At 43.2% G+C, this 18,453-nt stretch overlaps 2 protein-coding genes across 9 annotated transcripts in view; both read left to right on the top strand.

The window, feature by feature from the left end:
- PLEKHM3 (pleckstrin homology domain containing M3) overlaps positions 1 to 18,453 on the top strand; it is a 182,254-nt gene that overhangs the window by 59,588 nt on the left and 104,213 nt on the right. For all 8 annotated transcript variants that reach the window (XM_061204312.1, XM_061204302.1, XM_061204321.1 and 5 more), the window contains one exon: positions 13,317 to 13,462. In XM_061204312.1, the coding sequence (XP_061060295.1) occupies positions 13,317 to 13,462 (146 nt within the window). The remainder of the gene's footprint in view (positions 1 to 13,316; positions 13,463 to 18,453) is intronic.
- On the top strand, positions 8,989 to 10,233 carry LOC133100338 (F-box only protein 7-like). The gene is given in 1 exon segment (XM_061204287.1): positions 8,989 to 10,233. A coding segment is annotated over 1 exon segment (1,230 nt). The 5' UTR covers positions 8,989 to 9,003.

Genomic DNA, 18,453 nt, shown 5'->3' with positions numbered 1-18,453 from the left:
AGAGAAGAGCCCCAGGCTTGGAGCAGATGTTACTCGCAGGTAGTCTCGTAGATGGTGGTGCAGTGTGGACAAGGCCTCTCTTTGGAGGCACCTCTTTTGTCTAAACTAACCTAGCAGCATGAATCATTTTCTTTAGATAAGAAAGCAGAGCTGGTGAAAGGGCTTTTCCTCCTCATAATAGATGGCATATCCATCGCTTGCAGAGAAAAGTGACTAAGTAGGGTCAGTACACGGACCTTTTATCTTGCCCTCTTGTCTTTGTGCTGTTGCAGGGTTTCTCAACAGTGGCACTATTGACATTTGGGGCCAGATAATCCTTTGTTGTGGGAGGCTGTCCTGTGCATTGAGGGGTGTTTAGCAACATCCCTGGCTTCCATCCATTAGATGCCAGTAGCTACCCCCACTCACCCTTTTGTGGCAACCAAACATGTCCCAAATTACAAATGTCCCCTGTTGGGACAAACATCTCCCCTGGTTGAGAACCACTGTGCTATCAAGAAACAAGGGCAACCAACTATGTCTCCTCTTCCTCACTTCTTTATAAAGTAGTAAGTGTCTTCTACTGAAATGCATGTTGATTATTTCATACCACCTAATGGTTTGTAATGAGACCTCAGCCTCTTAATGGGTAGGTTTAAGTAAAAGTACTAGGTTATAGTAATAGAACCCTCACCGACCAACATTCAGTATAAATATATCAGATGCTTTCAGTCACAAGTAACAGAAGATTGAATTCAAATTGATTTGTACAATAAAGGGGAATTATTCTCAACCGGCTGAGTTTTAGGCGTCAATTGATCTGCTAGTTCAGATTTTTTGAACTATTTTTTTTTAATTTAATGCCTCAAACAGCATTTTCTCATTTAAACCACCCGCCCCTTCTGACTGATAGATTTCTCATATAACGGTCACAGGCTCAAAATGTCATGGGCCTCTTTGCCAATCCCCTTGCCATGCTCTCCCCATGAATCGCCTACCAAATCGTTTGCACTTTATCTCCCAGTATCGCCTTCTTTTTCCCCCTACCTGCTCCCAAGCCCACTGCCTACCCAAGCTCAGGCCAGGGCGGTAACTTATCGACTGGTTCTCTCCCCTCCCAATGTTTTCTTCCCAATTAATCTTTCCAAAGCGCAGATTGCTGTTCTGCTTCTAACAACTCTAGCTGTTCCTGTATCTTACTCGTTAATACTCATCCCGTATTGATTAGTAAGGACTTCTGCCCTGAGCATTCGGGAGTCTTATGTTCAGTTTACCATTCCAAGCTCTTTTCCCGACACCCCTCTAGTTACAGTGAGCTTCAGACAACTAGAATAGTCAATGTTTTCCAAATGAGCTTCCATTTTTCTGACTTGAGCCTTCCTTTTCCAAAATCTCTTTTTTTCTTCAAGTCCCAGCTCAAATGCCCCTATGTCTACACAGCCTTCCTCGATCTCTATAATTAGAGTGACTGCTTCCTCCTTTGCTCATCTCTTACTGTCTTCTACTTGCCACCTTACAGATTTGTATTCTTGCCCCCTTCACCCTTCATATTCAGAGGAGATGCTGATGCTTGTGAGGTCCAAGGCTGAATGCACTGATGAACTAAATTGTGTTCTTTTGTATAATTGATTCATATTTTCTGTGCTTGTCATATTGTCATCCACAAGGAGACAATTTATGTGATATCTTGCGTATGGAGATAGCTACGTGGAAATTCACCTATATAGTTCATTGTTGTTCCTCATAAAGTGCCATATCAGGTGTTTCATCTAGGTCCTACCTTTTTCACTAGATGTACAACCATGGACAGAATTACTGTATCACCCTCTGTCTCAGTTTCTTCATCTGTAAAATGGGGATAATACCTACCTCACAGAATGATAAGAGAATTAAATGAGTGTGTGTGTGTGTATGTAAAGTGCTTATAACAGAACCTGGCATATAGTAAGCACTATGTTAGTATTTGTTTATCCATTTGCCTATTTATGTATTATTTCCATTTTAAATTTCTTACCATTTACTTGAAAGTCCTTAGGAAAAGAACAGACAGGCATAGAAGTTAATGAGAAACCCTAAGAGGAAAACAAATATGAAAAAAATACTAAATTTAGACTGATTTAAATATACTAGATATGGAATTTATAACATTTCTTATTAAACTTATCTTACACTACTCTAAATACTGGTATTGAAGCATCTTATCACAAGAAAAATTAAAAGTAACTCAACAATTCAAAACATTTCTTTGGAAATGAAAATCCGTGTCACAGATCATTATAACTCACTGTAGCTATTTAGTAGATAGAAAAGCAGTCAGAATCTCTCAAACAGTGCACATATTTACTTACTTGCCTTAGCAAAAATCAAGATTTATTGCCTTTCAAGATAAATTTTGACTAAATATTGACTCTAGGTTCTCAATCATTGTTTACCTGAAAGACCAATAAATCTTGACACTTCTCAACTTGAGTTGGAGTCTACTTGGTATTTATTCATTTATTTCATACGATTTATAATATTAATAACAACATACCATGAAATTAAACAAATAAACATTATAGAGTTTAGCAAGAGCAGAAAGTCTTTAGTTTCTATTTTTTTTCTTTTTTTCTTTTGCTGCAGAAGCTTCATTGTTTCCATTTGGTCCACAGCTCGGGAGAGGGCTCCAGGGTGGTTAAAAAAACTGCCTAGTGGCTGCAGGGGGCAGAAGTTCTGACACCAGGGGCATGCAGAGGGGTCCTTCAAAGTCCACTGGGCTCTGGAGGCTCCTAGTCCTGTTGGAGGGTGAGCCTTCTAAGGGATGCTCACCCAGTCCCGCCTGCAGACGTTAGTCACGTGCAGTGCATCTCCTTGATGAGTTTCACCTCCTCATCTAGGAAGTGGCTCTCCGGATGTCACAGTGATGGAGGTCTGTGCGAGCAGAACCCAGGGCCCGCAGATCCCACAGGGCCTAGTTCAGGGTCTTCTCCAGGTTTTCACTCCACTCCTCTTGGGAGGGCTTCTGCATGTTCTGGAGGAGGGTGCAGCCGCCACACTAATTTTGCATCTTGAAGAGACGCTCAGTGCCCTCGTGCTTCTCCTGAGCCAATTCACAGAAGTGGCTTACACCTCCAGAGCCACAGCGTCGCAGTGGAACTAGAGGCCCAAAGAGATGTGGGTGTAGGAGGCCCGCAGATGGCTGACCAGTCAGTTGACAGCGGCCTCTACCTCGCTGGAATAATTCTGACGAATCTGGTTGGCATTAAGGAGCTAACCACAAAAAACGGTGTTGGCCAGTCCCGGAGACAGAGGATGGCGAGGGTCCCAGGGGTCGCGACTAGAAAGGAGGTTGGAGAGTGGTCAGAGACAGGAAGAAGGGGTGTCCCTGCGTCTGTTCCATCCAAACATTGTCAAAATGAGACAGATCTGTGAGACCACCAGTGTGCTGCCTGTATTTTCAGTCAGCAGTGATTACCTGACATGATTTTTCTCTTCATTTCTTACTTAAACATAGCACCTCTAGCTCTGTTAATACAACATGCAAATCGAAACTGACTTAGCAATTTAAATATTCATTGTGGGGGGAAGAAAAAACCTCAACTAACAGCTTGTAGAATACTTTCAAATTTTAAACCAATTAGTGTTCAGATTAGGTTTTTTTAAAGATCTTTCTTTGGTTGCTGTAGTCCTGCAAGTATAGTCAAGCAGCACGTGATTATACTTGTAGATGACCTCTGTCTTGGACAGTTGATGTCTGTTGGTCTCAGTTGCCTCTGTCTGTCTCTCTAGATATAATGTGCCACTGAATAATCACTGTGTCCAGGCGCAGTGCTCATACTTTACAAGCCTAACATTTGCCATCTTGCTGTAATGAAAGGAAAATTCCTTAATTAGGTACATCCATAACTTCAGAGGAGTTATTTACTTATGTTCTTAAGGACATAGCTGTCCTAGCAACAGCTACGGTCCATTCTACAAGTGCCACGTTAAATTATCCTAAATGTGTGTCAGCCACAGTAGGAACAGTTTCCTTCCGAGTGTTACTTATACTTTTTAACGTGTCAGCCATCTGACTGTGTAGCCCAACTTTTTTTTTTTTTTTTTTTAATTTTTTTTTTATTTTTAGAATCCTTTTCAATATATATATTTTTTAATAGTTTGGCAATTTCTTTAAATTTATTTATTTATTTTTATATTTTACTTTTGGCTGTGTTGGGTCTTCGTTTCTGTGCAAGGGCTTTCTCTAGTTGTGGCAAGCGGGGGCCACTCTTCATCGCGATGCGCGGGCCTCTCACTATCGCGGCCTCTCTCGTTGCGGAGCACAGGCTCCAGACGCGCAGGCTCAGTAGTTGTGGCTCACGGGCCTAGTTGCTCCGCGGCATGTGGGATCTTCCCAGACCAGGGCTCGAACCCGTGTCCCCTGCATTAGCAGGCAGATTCTCAACCACTGCGCCACCAGGGAAGCCCCTAGCCCAACTTTTTGAGTCAAACTTTTGATCAACAATGAGTGACAATTTCGCGTTACAATCTCTCACTGCCCTGAAAGTCATTTATAGACAAACGTAAAATGAAGCCCACCAGAAGAAAATTCTTTTCTGATGAACAGAAATGAATTTCAGTATAGCTTTGGAAGCAACCAGTCAGTACATTTTAGGATTGTATTTGAGTATGTGTATTCCCTCCCAGACTTGAAGTTTTCATCCCCTGGGAAGAGAATTCCCTACCAGAGGACTTAAAACCTTATAGAGAAAATAATTTTGAAGTATTGCTCTCCAAAGTTGAGACCATATACCAAAGAGACCACCAGCAGTGTGCCATACTAGTCACATGAGCAATTAGAGGTAGAACACAATTGATTTTTCTTGATTTCCTGTTTTCTTCCTTTAGTTCCATTTGAGATGCTTGTGGATACTATTTTCCTTATAACAGACAAAACGCATACTCAGAGGCATTTGTTTTCATGTGCCGATTCTCCAATCCAAATACTTAATGTCTTGGACTTCCCTGGTGGCACGGTGGTTAAGAATCCGCCTGCCAATGCAGGGGACACGGGTTCCATCCCTGGTCCGGGAAGATCCCACGTGCCGCAGAGCAACTAAGCCCGTGCGCCACAACTACTGAGCCTGTGCTCTAGAGCCCACTAACCACAACTACTGAGCCCGCGTGCTGCAACTACTGAAGCCCACATGCCTAGAGCCCATGCTCCGCAACGAGAAGCCACGACAATGAGAAGCCCAAGCACTGCAACGAAGAGTAGCCCCCGCTCGCCACAACTAGAGAAAGCCCGCGCACAGCAATGAAGACCCAACGTAGCCAAAAATAATTTTTAAAAAATTAAAAATTAAAAAATTAAAATGTCAAATACTTCATGTCTTAATTGATTTTATGACTAAGTAGATGTCTCCTACTTTATGGGTCACCACCTGGTCCCAAAGATGTAGAGTAACTTGGATGCTTGAGACAGGAGAAAGTTTTGCATCACTTATTTCTAAGTAGGTGTTTCTCAGTGTCCCTCACCCTTGCCCTCTTCCTGTTACAATTATGTAGAATTATGTAGCCTCGGTTCCACCTGTGTTAACTTGTGAACACACGTGTGATCAGTCTCACCTGCCAGCTCCTTCCCCTCCTATAGAGGAGGATGCAAGTCTGGGGCCCAGGTTTGCTTTGCTTCAACTTCCCTTAGTGGATACCAAAGCTACCTTGCAAAAATTGCTTCTGCCCTGTGTCCAACAATCCTTTGTTTAAACACCGTGCCCAGCTTTGTGCTAATCTTAGGCTCATTAAATAGAATTTTCTGCTGTATACCCAATGTGACACCTTATTTTATTTTATTTTATTTTTTAACATCTGACACCTTATTTTAAAAAGTACTTATTCAACATTTACTTAATGAGCCAATAGTTATAGACTGTAAGCTAGTAAAGCTAAGTTCTTTATGACTTTCTCCCCTAATTCTTGTAAAACAAGAGGTCATTGAAATCCCCGTTTCCATTTTCCTTCATCTTGGAACATCTGATCCCTGGGGCACATGATCAGGCTCTAGGCCTTCAGCCAACATTTGCCCAGCGCGTCCCACAGCTCACTGTCTCCCACCAGAACACTGGGTGGGAGGGGGGAGGCAGGGACAGGGCCGTCCCCTTCCCCTCCCATGGCCGTTGCTCCTTACCCGGCGTGCACAGTAGAAGAGGGATCGAAACTTGCCAGTTTTATTTTGTCTATTTTAACAGAGCAAATGAAAATTTGTCCTCTCACTCTCTTTCTCTTCTTTCCTCTCTTTTAGAAAGGCACCTTCTCTTCTCTCTATTTGCCCCTGTTCTCTTCTTAGATCATTTCTTCCTTCCAAATACAAAGTCCTGGATTTCCCTTACCAAGTGAGGTGGAGGGGGTAGCGTGGCTGGCCACACTTAGAAAGCATTGGATGCGTTCTTTCCCTAGTGAGAGAGAATCACCTGGACGCAGACACAGCTCTTGTTACTTTTCTGTTGTGCCCAGGAATTTTCCACCTGCTGGCGGGGGTGGGGAGGAAGGCTGTAGTTGGGAGCCAGGAAGTAGAGAGAGGTGGTTGGCTTCTCCTCAAGATCTCAGCTTCAGTAACATCTCATTGCAGCCAATTGAGCTAACTAGGTACCCTTGTTAGAAGAAAGACTGTACCCTTGTCGAGAATTATGCCAACGTTTCTGCTTCAACCCCCAGCAACAGATTCTTTTGGGTGTCTATAGTGAAAGGCCCCTTGGGAAATGGACTGTACAAGCAGCAAATAGGATTTTGGTTAAATGGTGACATTTGTTTCCCAAAGTGTATCAGAAGGGAAGCTAAGCTTTTCAGAGCATGTGTTCATTAAAGATTTGAAGTGGGGTGGGAAGCAATAAAAAAAAAAAAAAAAAAGGCCAGTGGGTTCTCTTGTGAGATAGTTTTTTGTTCCTATGAATTGAATACACTCTCTGAAAAGTTTCAAAAAGAGACCGAGAGGAATGTTTTTGCTTTGATCCTACATGTGGAGTGTTCCCTACTACAAATGCCTTTTAATTTAGAAACATTGTTGAAAAGTCTGTTTGAAAGTATATGAAAATATAATATGTAAATAAGTTCTAATTAGTTATTTCAATTAATTATTTTTTGTCTCTGCTTTGCAGCTCTATTTTTCTCCTCATAATGTCACTTGTCAGAATCCAGCTTTGGCCTCCTCCAAAAAATGTGTTTTTCTAACGGTCATTATTAAGAAAACACACTTTTCCCCCTCTGGTTGAAAACCTCACAGTGATTAAGTAAAATCCCAGGTTGTGTATCTTTATGGGGAATTGTTTCAGACAGTTTTAGTCTATGATTTGCTAGTAGGATATTAAAGAGAGAAATCTTGCAGTTAATTGAAAGAACGGGTGTCTCCTTCTTCAAATAAATGGTATGTGTTGTTTTTTAGAAAATGAATCTACACCAGGCCACTGACTGGCCTCTAATCTTCTTTCCTGACCCTCCTATGTTCTTTCAATGAGAAATACATTGGATTTGGAGATTAAAAGTTTTAATTCTTTCTAAGTCAAATAAGATGCTTCTCAGTGGGGACAGTGAATGCTCTGGAAAAAATGCTGGTAAAATGAACTGTTGTTTCTACATAGTAAATTTTTGAAAATTGACTAAGAACTTGAAGTGTTGATTTTGGAAGCCTAGAAATTAAACTGTGTGACGAGTTATGAACTTTTCACTTAGCAGTCTGCCCACCCGCTGCACTTTACTTAAATAGAATGAGAATTTTAGAGCTTGGAGGGACCTTTGGAGTCACCTAGAAATCAGGGAACAATCCCCAGCTTTTACCCACCACAGTCCCTGGTGGTGGTTGGATGGGTAGAAATGCAGGTTCCTGGGCCCTACCCCAGGTTTACAGAATCAAAATCTCTGGGCCCAGGTTGGAGGTGGGGGAGGACTACATTTTTCACAAACATCGCCAGAAAATTCTGATGCTCACTGGATTTGGCAAAGCACTGATTTAGGCTAACTCCTTTATTTTGAGGTGAGGAAAGCAGGCCTAGAGAGTTTGATGGGTCAGGCTCACCATGTTCCCTAGGAAAGAGCAAGCTTCCTGACTCTAGGCTTGTGCTTGTCTATACACCATGTATCCAAAACACTCCTAAGAATGGGGATAGGTTGAAACCTTCTGGGTCATTAGGAGCTATCAAGCTTTAAAACAAAAAAGGGTTTAGTGAGCAAAATCAAGTTTATTTGGGAATAGCAGAAGAATTGCAATTCGGGACATGCAAACTGCTGTGAACCACAGGCAGGTCCGGAGAACAAAGGAGAGGAGTAGTTCTACTATAGAGGAAAGGGGAAGTTGGAAGGAGCTCTTTTGAAGGAAAGTTCATTGGAGGACTGTGAGTATTCAGGGCTGTGGTGGCTTCTTATTGGCTGGGTTGTTGCTGGGCGAGGAGAAAATCTTCCTTCTTCGTGCTAGGCTGTGTAAAGGAAGCTGCCACACGTGGAATGTGCCTGAGACCTCCCCTTTCAGGGCTTCCTGCCTCCATTTTGAATGAGGTTTTCCTTTTATTCAGTTTCGTAGGGCGATTTCAGCATCAAGAGTAGGAGAGCATGGTCCTAAATAAGTTATAAAGGTAAAGACACCAAGGACTAGACGTATGCGTTTATGTGCTGCTGCTTCTGTCTCAGCTAAAATGGGCATAAGAGGCCGGGCGGCGAGCGGGGCGTCGCGGAGCCCGCGCTCCTGGACTGTGACGCGCAGGCCGGGCGGCGAGTGGGCGCTGGGGCTGCAGCTTGCGGCTTCCTGGCTCCCGGAGGTCATGGCCGGCGTCTCGGGGGCTCCCATCCCCTCCAGGTTCTGATACCCGGTTTGCAATTACATTGAACAACAAGGATGCCCTCACTGGAGATGAAACGAGACCTTGGCTTCATATGGGATTGTTTCTGGGGAGTTGATACGTTTGATTCTTGAAGATGCCTTTGCAGCAGCTAACTTACCTTCCATCCACAGATTCAGAGCATGCCTTGCTCCAGAATAATGACCAATCCTCTCTGGCCACCAACTCCAGTCAGTCCAGCATGCAGGATGAACAACTGCGTGATTCATTCCAAGGACAGGCAGCCCAATCTGATGTCTGGAATGATGGCAGTAGGTCAGGACCTAGTCAAAATTTTGAAGCTGAGTCAATTCCAGATGTTGTGGATATGGAAGAGGGCACAGGTTTCTATCCCTCAGAACCAATGCTCTGCAGCGAATCGGTGGAAGGGCAAGTGCCACATTCATTAGAGACCCTGTATCAGTCAGCTGACTGTTCTAACCCCAGTGATGCCCTGATAGTATCCATACATCTTCTCGTGTTGGAGTCGGGTTACATACCTCAGGGGACTGAAGCCAAAGCTGTGTCCGTGCTGGAGACTTGGAGGTCGGGGGGCGTGTATAAGCTGCAGTACACACATCCTCTCTGCGAGGGTGGCTCTGCTGCTGTCAGCTGTGTGCCTTTGGGAAACCTCATCGTCATAAATGCTACACTAAAAATCAACAATGAGATTAGAAGTGTGAAAAGACTGCAGCTGCTGCCAGAATCTTTTATTTGCAAACAGGAATCAGGGGAAAATGTAGCCAAGTCATACAAAGATCTTCAGAAGCTCTCTCGCCTCTTCAAGGACCAGCTGGTGTATCCTCTTCTGGCTTTTACCCGACAAGCACTGAACCTACCAGATGTATTTGGGTTGGTAGTCCTCCCATTGGAGCTGAAACTGCGGATCTTCTGACTTTTGGTTGTTCGTTCTGTCCTGTCTTTGTCTGCAGTTTGTCATGACCTCTGTATTGCTTCAAATGACCAACTTCTGTGGAGGTGTGTATATCTGCGGGATTTTCGAGATGATACTGTCAGAGGTCGAGACACAGATTGGAAAGAACTGTACAAGAAGAGGCACAAACAAAGAAAAGAAGCTCAGAGAGGGCGGCATGTGATGTTCCTGCCATTGTCACCCCACCCCATTCCATTCTACCCCAACCCCTTGCACCCCAGGCCTTTTCCTCCCAGTTCTCTCCTTCCTCCAGGAATTATTGGTGGTGAATATGATGAAAGACTAACCCTTCCTTATGTTGGGGATCCAATGAATTCACTCATCCATGGGCCTGGGGAGACACCCAGACAGTTCCCTCCACTCAGACCACGTTTTGACCCAATCGGCCCCCTTCCAGGACCTAACCCCATCTTGCCAGGGCGAGGTGGCCCCAATGACAGATTTCCCTTAAGACCTAGCAGGGGTCGGCCAACTGACAACCGGCTACCATTCATGTGACTGGTTTGTAATCTCACTCTGGAGCTTGTTTTGGTTTTGTTTTTTTAAAACTATGGACGTCATCTTGTTGGGGTGCTATCTCTAGTGTTTTCTGATTGTGGTGGTGAGAAATGCACTCACAGAAGCCTTTTGGTAGGTATATTTAAAGCTCCAGGGGTGGTATGGCCCAAAGGTTACTGCATGAGAGGGTTGGCCTTGGGAATAGTTGGTTCCTGACATCCCCTCTCTGAATTACCCTCTAGAATGAAGGTTAGACATTGATAATGTTCTGCACCAGAATAAAAAAAAATTAAGTGTGAAAAAAAAATAAAAATAAAATAAAATGGGCATGAACCCTAGCCATGTTCTCTCAGCCTTTCTCTCTTTTATGAGCCTGGAGACCTGTGCAAAGTAGTGAGGATGTTTAGCCTGTTTAGTTGAACCCTCACCATCTTAGGCTTTGGGCCTGTGTGCCCGGTTGATATACATACTTGTAGGCTATATGCTTTCTTAAAATGCACATTTGTGGGGGTGGGATAGGGAGGGGGGGAGGGAGATGCAAGAGGGAGGAGATATAGGGATATATGTATATGTATAGCTGATTCACTTTGTTATACAGCAGAAACTAACACACCATTGTAAAGCGATTATACTCCAATGAAGATGTTAAAAAAAATGCACATTTGTGTATTTTAATATTGCCTATGTATGCTGCATCTAGGAGATTATAATAAAGTCATTAAAAGTTACAGAATAATAAACCCAGTAGGACCTACTAAAGCATATATAAACATTCAGCAAATGCTTGCTGTTTATTATATCCAAAATGCAAACAAGCAAAAAACTAAAATAACTTAAATTTATTTTTGCAGTGTTTTATGGTGAGAGTTTCAGCGGTAATGATGACCCTGAATTTCTATAAGATCACGCTCATTTTCTGAATCATTAGGGAAGACTGAATTCTATTCATTGTCACTTCAGTGTTAAGTCAGTTTCACTGTCCACTAAATTTTGGAAACAGTGTCGCAGTGTCTAAAATGTGTCAAGTTCTACTCAACTCTGTCTCACAGTCCATCTATGAAGGTGTCTAATGTGTAATTCTTAGAAGGGGCAACATATTTGCACAGGGATATTCACCGAAGTAGGCTGTTTTCAAGAGGCAGGTGACCAGGTTAGGAGGATCAATTCCAGAATAGCTCTGGGAAATTAAAATCTCTTTATATGCATGAGGGTGTTTATGTGCCAGATAACATTCGGTTTATTGTCTCTTCAACATAAACATTTATTGCTGGTCTGTCATATGTAAAGCGCTACAGTAAGTGCTAAGTTTAAAAAATACATCTGAGCGGTTTGTCGTGTGGTCAGGGTTGTACAAGCACGTCAGAAAGCGCAGTGTTTAAGGGGGCGCACGCTCTACATGCTGCATGAGCAGCGCGGTCAGTGGGCGCAGCACATGGCGTTCCAGTGTTCATAGCCTAGAGATCGCGACAGCACCTCCCACGCCCCACAGAAGCAGCAGGTGGGTTTGGTTCTTCCTTATCCTTCACACATATCTCAATCCTCAGCCAATCTGAGAAACAGGAGCTTGTTAGGGTTTTGTTGCTACTCAACAGTAAAGAAATAGCTATCCTAGGAAGAAAAGGTATTAAGCTCTGGAAGCATAATTCCGATACATTTACTCCCCGTCTGTCTTTCAATACCTCTCGTATCTAAAAACAATAGGATCTAATTCTCTTTCTGGAGGGTACCTTGTGAAACTGCTGGATGACTGATACCATTTTATTTGTGATGGAAATGAAAGCTCTAGGAATTTTATGATGCTTTCATTCATGAATTCATGGGAATAAGTATCTTCTTAGGCTGGCAGTTTGTTAAATAAACATGTTTGAGCTCCTTCTAATGGAAGTGGGCTGCCACACTGGTTATATTATTATTACTATGATTATTAAGAGTAATCTATTTTGTACCCATATTACGAAATGGGCTTAATGTGAGATTTCTGTGATCAATACAGGTCTTGGTACCCAGCCATGAAATGGGCCACGAGGGAGGATTTCTAAAACGAAAGCAGTGGATGAGAAATGTCAGAAAAACGATGCTGTTTGTATAATCCTGATTATCTGTTCTGAATGTTGTCGTTTGGGTTGATTATGACAGAATTTCTGTTGTCAGTAGAATGTAGTTCCTCCTAGCTAAAGGAAAATAAGGGCTTCTTTTTGTCAGGGCCATGATTATTACCAGGTCCCCTGACAGTACCAGGACAGTACTGACAGAATCATGGCCTTCCTGGAACATGAAAAGGGCCTTTGCAATCACTTGCAGGCAATCAGTGATGGGCAGGATTTGGCAAAGTAGAGATCAGAGAAAAGGGCGTCGTGAAAGGAGAAATAAATCGTGCCAAGATATGGAGGGTAGAGTAAGCACACTGTTTATTTGGAGAACAGTGAGGAGAGTCCTCTAACTGCAGCAAAGAGGTTCTGTTCCCATTGGAGAGTAGTAGGAGTAGGTAGTTGGAAAGGAGAGATGGGGACCAATCAAAGGACACATTCCTTTCATGATTTTTGTCAGCCAAGAAAGGCTACACATCAGGTTTTAGGATCATTTTAGAATCAGACAAGCTTAGAGCCAAACCCAAACGCCATCTCTTACTGGCTGGGTGACCTCAAGACAAAATGCTTAACCTGACTAAAACCTTAGTTTATTCCTCTGTAAAACAGAGCTCATAATATCTTCCTCATAGAGATGCTGCATGGGTTAAGTAAGAACCTGTATGAGAAGCCCCCAGCCAATTGCCAGGTGAAGTAGGGTTTCTGAGGAGGAAGCGAGGAGATGAAAGGGGGTTGGTTGTAGAGAGACTGGTCTCTGGCCACTGTACACAGAAGAGGTGGAATCAGAAGAGACCAGAAACAGTACCAGTGTCAGCAATCCCCGAGGAGGCGAAGGGGTGGGAGCTGCCAGGCTAGGAAAGAGGGGACGTGTCTGTACACATATTCTCTGCAATTTCTTTCCTATCGTAGACTTTTGTTTCACTTGAGGATTGTGTAACTTCGTTTTGTGGTGTTAGAAGTACAACAATCACCGACTCTTTCTTTTGCCCTGAACAGGATGCCAGCGATCCATAGGCCTTTCCAACGGGAAAGCCAAGGTGTGCAATTACAGCGGGTGGTATTACTGCAGCAGCTGCCACGTGGACGACAGTTTTCTCATCCCGGCCCGCATAGTCCACAACTGGGATACTTCAAAATATAAGGTAGGTACCGAAACTGGGTTCACTTCATAATAGCGATTTGGGTATTTACATGTTGTCATGTGGATTCTAAAGATGATGAGATAAGAATTTGAGGCAGACCTGATTAAGTAGTCTCATAAAAGCTACAACTTCATGCTCTTTTCCCACTCTATACTTTCTTTTTTTTTTAAATTAATTTATTTTTGGCTGCATTGGGTCTTCATTGCTGCGCGTGGCTTTCTCTAGTTGCCGCGAGCGGGGGCTACTCTTCGTTGCAGGTGCGCGGGCTTCTCACTGCAGTGGCTTCTCTTATTGCAGAGCATGGGCTATAGGTGCACGGGTTTCAGTAGTTGTGGCATGTGGGCTCAGTAGTTGTGGCTTGCGGGCTCTAGAGCGCAGGCTCAGTAGTTGTGGCGCACAGGCTTAGTTGCTCCGCGGCACGTGGGATCTTCCCAGACCAGGGATTGAACCCATGTTCCCTGCATTGGCAGGAGGATTCTTAACCACTGCGCCACCAGGGAAGCCATTGCGTTATTTCCCTCCCTTCTATGGTTTTAACTACCAGGGCTCATATGCTGATGATTCCTACATTTATCTCCAGCTCTGGTTTTGCTACTGAAAGTGAGATCTGTGGATTTAACTGCCTGATAGCATTTATCTCAACTGTAGTTTTCAGCCTAGTAGTCCTCAAGACACATGAACCAGTTAGCTCCATTGCACAGCATTTCCACCCTTGCATAAATGAGGTAATCGAGTTTGGCAAGTCGAAGAATCTAACCCCCACTGGAGTTGTACTCTAGGCTTAGGATTTTTTTCCGGTCCTGGGTCCTGCCACCCAATAGAGAATTCTGTTAATCTGATCGGACTAGAAGCTTTCCTGATCCTTCTGCCAGAATATCATCACATCTGCCTTGAACGAACCTTCCATGCAAGGTGCTTCGTACAAAAACAGGCTGTATGATGGTTTTTATACCTCCTTGCTGATAGATGTCTTAGACTTCCTTTCATTGTAACTGTAAATCACTCGGGAGCAAGGTAGGCAGGGAAGGAACCTGTAGCTGTCACCTACCTGTAATCTTTGAAGTCTAAAATGAACATGACAATTGTGAGTGGCCAGTTGTCTTGGATCCTTTTCTACATCCCTGGGCAGCTCTGTCTCCTGTTCTACCCAATAATCATCCACATCTTCACTGTCTTCAAGATGCCTCATCCCAGTCCTTCTCAGCATATGACCTTGCCTCCTACTTCAAGGAGAAAATTGAAGCTACGAGATTTGAATACGAATACCTACAAATCTGTCTACATTTGTTCCTATCCTTACTGCTTCCCGTCCTGTGTTGGGAAGAAGAAGAGCCTTTTCTCTTGTTTAGAGATCGTCCTTCCATGTGTGCTCCAGATATTTTTACCCATCTCGGGAATCCCTGCTGTTTGTTCCAGAGCTGAGAAAGGCACGTCCTCCTTGGTGGAAGCTCTGATGCTCCCCACCTTCCCCATTTGTGCTTTGCTGCTTCTCCCTGTGCCACCATCACGCATGCGTGGGTTTCTAGAATTGCACTTATTATAGAGGTTAACAGCAGGAGCTTGTTGTTCACCAGGCCTTTGTCCAAATCCTCTCTCCACCTCTAATTAGGTGCTTGATTGGTTGGGGCAAATTACTTGAACTTCCGTGAGTCTCCATTTCATAATCTGTAAAATGAACCCAGACTACCTGGGTTCAAATTTTAGCTTTGTCATTTACTAGCTGTCTAACCTGGGCAAGTTGTTTGGTCTCTCTGTGTTTCAGTCTCCTCATCTGTAAAATGAGGACAATAATAACTCATAAGGTTACCGATGGTTAGATGGGTTCATGCATGCGAACAAAGTACCTCGCACACATAGTGTTTGTTCACATAAGCATTTGTTCTTACTACGCTTCATGTATTTACCTAAAAGAGTTGTGTGAATTGGGATAATGTAAGAAACGCACTCTTCGACTGACTGTGGGAAGTCCTTAAAGAATGGAATGAAGTGATTATTTTCATGATCCTCACATTTATATACCAGCTGGCTGCTTATCTGTCTTCTTACTAAAGGTGAGCTTCCTGGGTGCTGGGGACCTGCCTTAGCACAGTTTCTGGTGCGTAGTAGGTAAGCAGAACTGTATAGTGAAGCCGGTCCTGTGGGTGCCTCAAACTCAGTACACCCCAAACTGGCTTCCTCGCCCTCACCAGCTGTCTCCCACCCCTCCCTCACTGCACGTGGCCACCATTCCCACCGCCAGTGCTGGGAGACATCCTGGCCTCTTCCCTCTGCCACACCGGCCCTGCCTAATCAGTTCGCAGAAATCCACAGCTGACTGGGAGCTCTGAGGCCCTGCACCCCACTGCACACGCGGCCCCACCACACAATCCCAACCCTCAGCATCACTCACGGGAAAGAATTCAGCCGCCTCCCAACCGTGCTTCCTGCCTTCAGGTCTTGCCCAACAGTATTTCAGAAAAGTCCCAATTTGCCCCAACATTATTCCCAAGAAGTCCCATTCTCACCTTGGGTAAATGTTATACCCTCTCTTAGTCTCTGTTTCTTCACATTTAGAATGGAGATAATAGCAGCGATAGTACCTACTTCACAAGGTCGCTGTTTGCTTAAATGAATAATTCGCAGAAAGCACCTAGTGCAGTGTCTGGAATGTAATAAGTGCTCAATTAATGCCAGCTTTTACTCTGACTGAACATAAGATAAATCCAAATCTCTTAGCCCGACAAAAGACTGTTTGTGATCGCTAGTCCCAGCCTTTCTAGCCCTTTTATCCACTCCCTCCCTGCCCCCGTGAGTGTCTTCAGGAAGATCGCACTCCTTCCCATTGCCCAGTCCCGCCAGGCTATGTCACACCTCTTGTCTTCCTCTTGCCCTCATTCAAATCCTAAACCCAGCTTAAACCTCATTTCCTTTCCTGATTTTTTCCTTCCCCTCAGCCAGACAGTTATCATTCTCTCCTCTGCATCTTGTACTTGACACTCTGAATATAGGCTATAAATATATTTGCCATGTGTGTATTAGATAAAAACTTACTTAGAGGGAAAGGACACTAGCTGAGTTTGAACAGTTTAGATTAATCTATTTGGAGCAGGACTTTGACAGCTGAGAGGTGTGTAGAGAGCAAGTGAGTGAGGCAGCCCCAGCCCTGTGATCGTTGAGGGCTTAGGCTGGTGGCACCTGCCCACAGAATATGTGCCCATCAGTGGAGCTAAAGCAGAAAAGGTGGCACTGAATGAGGAAAGTGAAAAACTCAGGAATGGTTTATGAAGCCATGAAATGGAGGAGATTCAGGTCTGTTTGTAGTGATGGCTGAAGGCCACTCAAACCATCAATCTAGCCATCACTACTGCTTGTAGTCTTTCTATAAAGCAGATATTTTTGTGGTGGTGGTCATTCAAGTGACAAGGTTTGATTTTTTGTTTGTTTGTTTGTTTTTGTTTTTTTACAAGGTTTGATTTTGAGAGGATAGGTAAGTTATAAGGATATTAGGTACCCTCACTTCGTCCATGAGGAAAATGTCCTTTGTCAGACCATTCCCTCCCTGGATCTCAGTGGACCAGGGAAGATTTTAAAGCAAGAACAGAGCTGGTCAATTTTATCTGGATCATCTCTCACTGGCATTAAGTAACTATATTCCATTTAGTCCAGTGTCTGTCTGTCTTTGCTCAGATGCCAGGATTTAACTTAATGTTCCTAATTGTGGGGATCAATTCAGACCTATCAGTTTCCAAGACCAGACATTGTTCTGTTAGATCTGCCTGCTCTCCTTAATTGCAAGTACGTGACTGGCTTGAATATCCATTTAAAGAGTGAAAAAATGGTTTTGCAGAGCAGAATGAAATCTGTCATCTTAAGCGTTTCCTTGTCTGCCCTCCAGAGTAATAATAATCCTAATTACTTTTAAAGCAGGATTTCATCTGTTTTCCAGTGTACATCCTGCAGATTGAATTGAGCCCCAGGATTACCTAGCAGCTAAACCCTATCCTCCAATTTTATAGCCATTTTCTAATGAAATTCTCTTTGAAGATAACTTTCCCTCTGCCACCACCCCCCCAATTCAAAAATATCAAGCATGACAAAGAGGTGGTAAGGAGCTCAAACTTAGCCTGAACTCTTCCTAAATTGTGCTTTTAAAAAATATTTTTGTATCCTGGCCTGAATATTCACATTCCATTTAGCTAGGGGTTTTCCATGTTACATAAGCCATTTCCTATCTCTTCATCTTGAGAGGCATTCAAGGCAAGCTCTATTGCCCTTGCAGAGCTGGAGAGTAGCTCGCGATGGGAAAAACCACTTGTTCAGAGTCATTTGGAGATTTTGAGAACAAATTGTAATTACAGTTAAGATTTCCTGATTCCTTCTCCGTTAGCCCACAGTGCCTGTTTTAATAAGACCAAGAAGTATTATGGTTGGAATTGATCTTATTAAAACTTTTGCCATGATTTTTCATAATAGATGATGGGAAAAAATACTGGAAGGAAACATTATACCAAAGCAATCAGTGGTTATTTTACTGTGGTAAGATTATGGGTGATTTTTTTTTCTCTCGTAATCTTTATTCTCCAAACTTTCAGTAATGTGATTACATTATTTTTATTATTTTATAAATTTTAACTGTCACGTAGCTCCGTGACAGTTTCCTACTTCAGAAAATATGTACTAGAAATTAACCTTTTTTTAATGCCTCAGAATTATAATTATAAATATGAGTGTTCTATCTCGTGATCAATAACTTCAATGTGGCTTAATATGGTATGGGAGGCTATTTTTTCTGTAAGGAAATTGCATTGTACCGCTATACTTTTATTCTTCTTTTTTTGAATATAATATACTTTCACATTTCGAGGTTCAAAAATACAAAGGACATATACATAGAGATAATCTCCCTCCCTCCTCTTCCTCTCACCCACAGGCAACCAAATTACTCCTTCCAGAAATATTTTACATACATGTGTTTTACACAGAAATGTCAATTGGCAATACAGTATACATGC

The sequence above is a fragment of the Eubalaena glacialis genome, chromosome 1 (genome assembly GCF_028564815.1).
Source record: "Eubalaena glacialis isolate mEubGla1 chromosome 1, mEubGla1.1.hap2.+ XY, whole genome shotgun sequence".
Classification (NCBI taxonomy): Eukaryota; Metazoa; Chordata; class Mammalia; order Artiodactyla; family Balaenidae; genus Eubalaena; species Eubalaena glacialis.
The sequence above is the reverse complement of the archived record's forward strand: the minus strand, read 5'-3'. Positions and strand labels throughout refer to the sequence as shown.